Here is a 7,201-nt window from a genome sequence, read left to right as displayed (position 1 = left end):
AGGGGTCCATCAAACCTAGTTCCAAGAGCCGCAGACATCAGAGCTTTAGAGAGAGAGTGTGCTAGAAAGAGAAGAGAAGAAGAGCAACAGTCTCACTTGCAGAGATTGGATACTGATATGGGAGACATACCTCAAAATGATGCCAACAACGTTCCACATAACCAACAGCGAGCAGCTCGACCCATTGGCACTTACGACCGCCCCAACATTCATGGCCATTGATTGGGAATCCGAGCACCCGCTGTGGCAGCCAACAACTTTGAGATCAAGTCAGGACTCCTCAACGTGATAAAGAACAACAAATATCATGGCTTGGCTTTGAAGGACCCATTCGATCACTTGGACATGTTCGACAGCTACTGTGGGTTGTCAAAAACCAATGGTGTGTCTGAGGATGTCTTAAAGCTGAAGTTATTCCCTTTCTCTTTGGGGATAAGTCACGACAGTGGGAGAAGTCTCTACCAAGCGACTCTATCACCACTTGCCAATTGGTTGATCATGTAATAAAACAATAGAAGAGCCGCTACTACATATACTATACCTGAATCATCTTTCTTTAACTTGGTTAACCAACTTGGTAAGAGAATGAGGATCAAACCTAGCCACACCTGACACTACATTAGGATGAGCAGAAAATGTATTGATATACATTATTCAGCATTCACGTTCCCTAGATCAAAAAAGCTTGTCAACAGAAAAAGTGATAATAACAACATTTCAAACATAGTAACAATAATAACCAAATGATGATCCGACTAAAGATAAATCATGAGCCAGGTTTCCAAGACCGGAAACTTGCTTTCCTAGTAGATCAGAGGACATGCAAAATGGGTTCTTACCAAGCCAAAAGAGCTTCAGATACGTAATTTACGACTGAAACTTGAATTGATAAAAATTGTCTCAAATATGTTTTAAATGACAAATCTTTATCACCAGCCAGTGTTTCTTTTCAGGATGTCATTAGGAGTCTGATCAAAGTGCACAAAACATACAACTCATCTATCATCTATATCGAGTCATTATTCAGATAAACCCAGCAACATAATTTTTTTTTATCAAATAACAACCACATAACTTTCTTTTGCCAAATATTTGAATTTCATTAAAATGGGCAGAGTTTGTAAAATAGTTTACAATCGGTTATGTCTGACTATGAATTACCTTGGCAAAAAGAATAAAAACAAGGTAAGCATAGAATGTTTTTTGAACTGAAGTTACTCGCACTACAAAAAAAATGCGTTTTAATAGCGGACGAAAAACGCTATCTAACAATACGATAGCAGTTTATGAAGCGCTGTATCATCGTCCGTTATAATAGGTCAGACACATTAGATAGCAGTTTTTTAAAGTGTTATCTTATTGTTACATATTATAGCGTTTTTTGGTATGCAATTAAATATTCATTAATAGCATATTTTATTTGCTATTATTAACATTAAATTTGGTAATTTTATAATTATTTTTATTTTAAATATTTCAAAATGGAAACAAAATTAAAAATTAAAATTGATTTATATATTTAAGATTTCTTTATTATTTAAATTTATTTACAGTTAATTGTTTTACAAAAATATAAAAAAAATCTAATTAGATAAAAAAGTACTAAAACCAAACCAAATAAACCAAAACTCTAAACCAAGCTTAAACCTAATTCTTAATTAACTACCACATGTCGTCTTCTTCATCTTGTACGCCGCCGCACACCACCATGCATGACACCACCTACGTGGTCTTCTTCATCTTCCAGTCCTCACCAGCCCCACCACCACCTTCGTCGTTGTCTCTTCTATGCTCTTCACATCCGCCTTGATTCTTCTTCTTCGCTGTGGGATTTGAGAGTCAAGCTACAGAGATGAGGCGTACTCGTCAAAAAGAATCAATGGCTAAAAAGTGTGATATTTGTCAAAAAAAAATTAACCAATAAGAAAGAAGGTTAAAAATAGATAAAAGATTAATTTTAGTCCTTACATTAGAATCAATCAAAGGTCATTAAAAATACAATTAAAACTGTTTCTAAATTTATTTTAGATTTCTTTTTAAAATTCCTAAATTTAAAGATTAGATTTAAATTTCTTAATGTTGACAAAAAAAGATTAAAGAATTTTTACAATTTTAAAAATTTAGATTTGAAAATTATATCTAGTGGATGTATGGTTTATATATGTTTGATGTTAGGAATTAAGGTATAAAGTTTAATTGAGGAATTAAAGTTTGTATGTTTGGAAGTTACATATAATAAATTTCTTTTGGTTTTAACGTGTATGTTTTAGTATTAAAATTTTAGATCTATCAAATATGAAGTTTAGGATTTTAGATTTAGAGATTATGCATGATATTGGATTTAATTTGGTGTTTAATTTTAAGATTTGGAGTTTAAGTTCTAAAATATTATAAAGACTATTAGTGTATTAGTGTTTAACTTTTGCTTTTTAGAGTATAGGGTTCAGAAGTTTGTTTAAGGTTTAGGGATTCAAAAAGTACGCTATTATAGCGTTTATTATTTTATGTGCTATTATATGTATGCTATCATAGCGTTTCGATTGATGCCGCTCAATCATAGCGTTTCCAAAAATACAAACGCTATCTAAAACTAACGGATATATCAACCATAGCAGAAAACGAAAAAACGCTATCCTGGTGTGCTATTAAAACATATTTTTCTTGTAGTGTCGTGAGCAAGCCAGAGCTGCATTAGACTGCAATTGTGTCTTTGATTCCTCTTAGAAAGTATTGCATCCCTTATAAAACAATCAAGAATCTTGAAGAAAATGGTCAGAATCGTGGAGATGTTATCATGTAGTCGTTTATTCCGCTCAGACCAGATAGAATAAATGGTAGCATGAGATGCCAAACGCTTGAGGAGTGTAGGTGCAGTCCCATCACCGACACTCAACCAGTGTGAGAATGCAGTCCAGGTGTGGAAACCGAAACCAGAGTAGCCCAGCCTTATCAGACAAAGAGACCAGAGTTCAGCACTCCATTCACACCGAAGAAACAAATGATTTATGTCTTCAAAATGAGAATTGCAAAGGCAGCAAAGAGTAGTAATATTCATTCCCCAATTGACTAACCTAGCTCTAGTGGGTAACCTATCAAGATGAGTTAACCACATTAGGAATGAGTGTTTTGGTATGTCACCTTTGAACCAGACATGGGAGGACCAGGGTTGAGTCGGAGCTCCTTGGCGTACAGCTTCCCTTGTGTGATTTGCTGAGTATCTGTCCAGTGAAACACCATCAACAAGCCAGACATACGAGTCATTTGTGGTTTGAGTCGAAGGCAGATGAATTGTTGTGAGGTACACTTGAAGCACTTCTAAAGCATGAGATCTAGCCCCACGAAGGGCCCAACCCGAGGGAGTACAAGCTTCAGAAACAGAGAAATGAAGAGGAATAGCAAGACTGCGTGGACCACCATGTCATATGTGCTCAATGTTGACCAAAAGGCGTCCATACATCCCACCAGAAGCTAATCATTCTTCCATCACCTACTTTTGCATGTATAAAGCGCAAAGCAAGGGAATGCAACTGTAGTAAAGACTGCCATGTCCAAGACTTAGCTTTTTCGGCATCATAACTCTAAAGATTATCATCTCTCATCCTGTTGGATTTAATCAATTCATCCCAAAGAGAAGATCCATTTTCAAAGAGAAGCCATAGCAGCCTTAAGCAGAGAGTGATGTTCCATTTGTTAAAATCTCTAAGCCCCAAACCTCCCTCTTTCCTAGGGAGGCATATAGTAGTCCAGGAGACTTTGTAATTCACCGGCTGTGATCTTACCACTCCATAGAAACCGAGAGCAAAGGCTTTGGATCTGTTTGAGGCAGCCTTTGGGCAGCAGGAATGTAGACATCCATAAATTTACAGTCCCATATATCACTGAAGAGAGAAGCTATTTCCTACCTGCGTAAGAGAGAGCTTTATTTTCCCAGCTGCCAAAACAAGAGGACAGTTTGTCAAGTAGAGGTCAGTAGTCTGAGATTTGGAGCTTGCGGTGCATCAAAGTTAGACCGAGATAATGTATGGGCAGTGAACCAAATGTGAATCCTAGACTTGCCAAGTCAAAGGTTTCAGCTTGGGTCATACCCGCAGTAAACAGTTCCATTTTTAGCTTGTTCATCGATAGACTAGACCATCCAGAGAATAACGCAAAAGTGTTTGAGATTGTCTCTAAGGAGGATTTCTCACCATCAAAGAAAACCGTTATGTCATCTGCAAAGGCGAGGTGGGTTACTGAAGGATTTGACGCCATTGTGTGATATCCGATTGATCCATCAACATATTTGGAGTTTAAAAGCTCAAAAAACACCTCAATACAAAGCACTAATCGATATGGCCAGAGGAGATCACCTTGGCGGAGACCTTTTGAACCTTTGAAATAACCACATAGCTCACCGTTAATAGAAAACCTCGTGGTAGAGATGCACCAGTAGATTAAGTTTCTGAAGTATGGTGGGAAGTTTAATGCCTCGAGAGTGTTCATTATGAAACCCCAATTAATTGTGTCAAAGGCTTTTTTTTAGGTCCACTTTAAGCATACATCGCTTGGTGATAGACTTCCAATTGTAGCTTTGGACCAATTATGTGGCTAAGAGCACATTTTCTGCAAGTAGTCTACCCGGGATGAATGTGGACTGCACATTGGAGATGATCTGCGGTAAGACAACCTTAAGTCTGTTAGCCAAGAGTTTCAAGATGACCTTGTAGACTGAATTGCAGCAGGAAATTGGTCTAAAATCCGAGATCATAGTGGTATTTGGCTTTTTGGGAACTAGAGAGATTATGGTCGAGTTCCACTGCTGAAGGAGGCAACCCGAGGTAAAGAACTCATTGACTCCCTCAATCATGTCTTTCCCAACTGTTGACCAGTAAGGTTTGAAGAATTCACCAGGGTAGCCATCAGGCCCCGGTGCCTTACTCTTGGACAGAGAGAAGAAGGCATGTTGAATGTCCTGTGGAAGGGAGGTCTTACTCTATGAGTGCAATTGATTATTGAGAGCATCTGAAGGGGACGATATTTGAGATGTCTTGTGGAAGGGAGGTCGTTTGAGCCACAGTACCTCCGAAGAGGTCAGTGAAATAGGAGACCGTGTGGTCCTTAATTCCAGAGAGTCAATGATCCCATCATCCTCATCGATAAAGAAGTCAATCTGGCTCTGGTCTCTTATCGTTTTGATAGCCCTGTGATAAAATGATGTATTGGCATCTCCCTTAGAAGTCCACTGAATTCTAGACCGTTGCTTAAGAAATAAGTCTTCAGCAGAAGCCAACATCGCCCACTTTTTATGAGCTTCTTGTTCAGCTAAAGCAGCAGAAGCAGGTGGCACTGGCAGGGTGGCTTGTTGGCAAGATATAAGCGAATCAAAAGCCTCAACAACCCTTTTCTCCAGATCAGAGTATTTTCACGGGCAAACGTTCTGATCACACTCTTCAGCTCTTTCATTTTGCGAGAGATACATAGTTGACGAGAGCCTTAGACATGCAGACAACTTCATTAAAATCCCCTAGGATAATCCAAGGAGATGAAAATGTTAGAGAAACACAAGCAATATATTCCAGCTCAGACCAGAGAAGGCGTCTCTTGATAGAGCAGTTGGAACCATACACAATAGAAGTAATAAACTCAGTAGATACACATGGCAGCTTTACACAGCACATGTCATTTGAAGCGATTTAGAAAGGATAGTAACCTCAACTGAAGGATGCCAAAGTAACCAGATCTCACCAAGATCCGAGAAGGCATAATTATTTTCAAAACACCAACCCAGAAGCGAACGATTTACTATAGTCGCAACTTTTTCCGGCTGTACATGTGTCTCAATGAGACCTCTGAATATAGGATTATTTTGCTTCAACCATTTTCTAAAATCTCTCCGCGTTACAAAATTGTTAAAACCTCTTATATTCCAGCAAAAAGTATCCATAAAAGAGGTAAAAATTGGAGGATTAAGAGCCTCTAACCCCTGCCTTAACCCTTCGTTTTGACTGCTTCTTGAATCGCTTCGAGATGACTTCAATGAATTTATCTTTCTGGTCATTTGGATTATCCGCTTCATCTGAAAAGTTTTCTCTATCTGAGGAAGAATCGCTTGACGCTGAGTCGGAAGAGTGTGAGGCCATAGAGAAGTCTTTAGGGATTTTTAAATCAACATAAAGCGACCCATGACTCAAATCGTGAACTGTAACAGAGGATGATTCCTTTTTCCGAGGGGTAGAGACTAAGACGCTATCTTTACCAACAACTTCTGTCCGAGGCGGAGGAAGAGGATGACCAGAAGAACTAGCGACATCCTTAACTTTTTCCACAGGCATGTAAACTTGCTTGCTATGAGTGAAAATAGGTAGAAGACTTTTTATCGGAGCTTTGCCTTTGTCTTTTGCAGGAGCACCACGACCTCTTGGGCAATCAGCCGTTGTATGCCTCACAGAGTTGCAGGAATTGCACGTCTTTGGAGCAGATTTGCAGCGAGTTATGGTGTGTCCCACCTTCTTACAGAAGGAACATAACTAGGGAAACTGCAATACTTCGGGTATCACCACTTTGAAATCTCGCATTAACTTCACATAACTTCATGCTATTGCATTTGATATTAGTAACTCACCTGTTCTTAGGTACTTAGGTAGTCATGTGAAATCTAAATTTGTACTTTCTCTTTGTTGGATAATTCCAAGCTTGTGGAAACTTAACATATTATTAGATGTTTAATATGTTAAGATAAACACAATAAGGAAACCTAGAAATAGGAAAAGGAAGTTTCTATTTAGGTTAGGTTTGTGTTTTCCATATCCCACATGTTAAAGGGAATTGTCTTTCATATAAATATAGGTCTAATGGAGAGGTGTTCCATATGATCTAAGTGAAACATATTGAGAGCTTTAGTTTTGAGTAGTTTCTAAAGCTAATAAGAAAAGTTGTTCTTATAACTCTTTGTGTTTCTAAGAGATCTGAATTGGTATCAGAGCCAGGTTAGCAGAGTGTAACACAAGAAGAAGGCGTGTGTAACACATGTCTAGCAAAGAAGCATATTAGACACTCGTTACCGAGTGTAACACACGGAGAAGCCGTGTGTGACACATGTTTTGCAGAGAAGCAAATCATAGACTCATTCCCGACTAAGGCCATGGTTTGCACATCAAACCATTGGGATTATTGCTTGGAGATTTGTGTGGATGGATCGCACCACCAACGCTAGCAAATCATC

At 38.4% G+C, this 7,201-nt stretch overlaps 1 protein-coding gene across 1 annotated transcript in view; it reads right to left on the bottom strand.

Annotated features, from left to right (window-relative positions):
* Positions 1-5,945: 5,945 nt before the first annotated feature.
* Positions 5,946-7,201, bottom strand: part of LOC106302948 — a 3,023-nt gene continuing 1,767 nt past the window's right edge. Inside the window, exon 2 of the mRNA XM_013739344.1 lies at positions 5,946-6,485. Within this exon, the coding sequence (XP_013594798.1) occupies positions 5,946-6,485 (540 nt within the window). The remainder of the gene's footprint in view (positions 6,486-7,201) is intronic.

The sequence above is a fragment of the Brassica oleracea genome, chromosome C7 (genome assembly GCF_000695525.1).
Source record: "Brassica oleracea var. oleracea cultivar TO1000 chromosome C7, BOL, whole genome shotgun sequence".
NCBI lineage: Eukaryota > Viridiplantae > Streptophyta > Magnoliopsida > Brassicales > Brassicaceae > Brassica > Brassica oleracea.
Note: the sequence above shows the minus strand (reverse complement) of the source record. Positions and strands in the feature narration are given on the sequence as shown.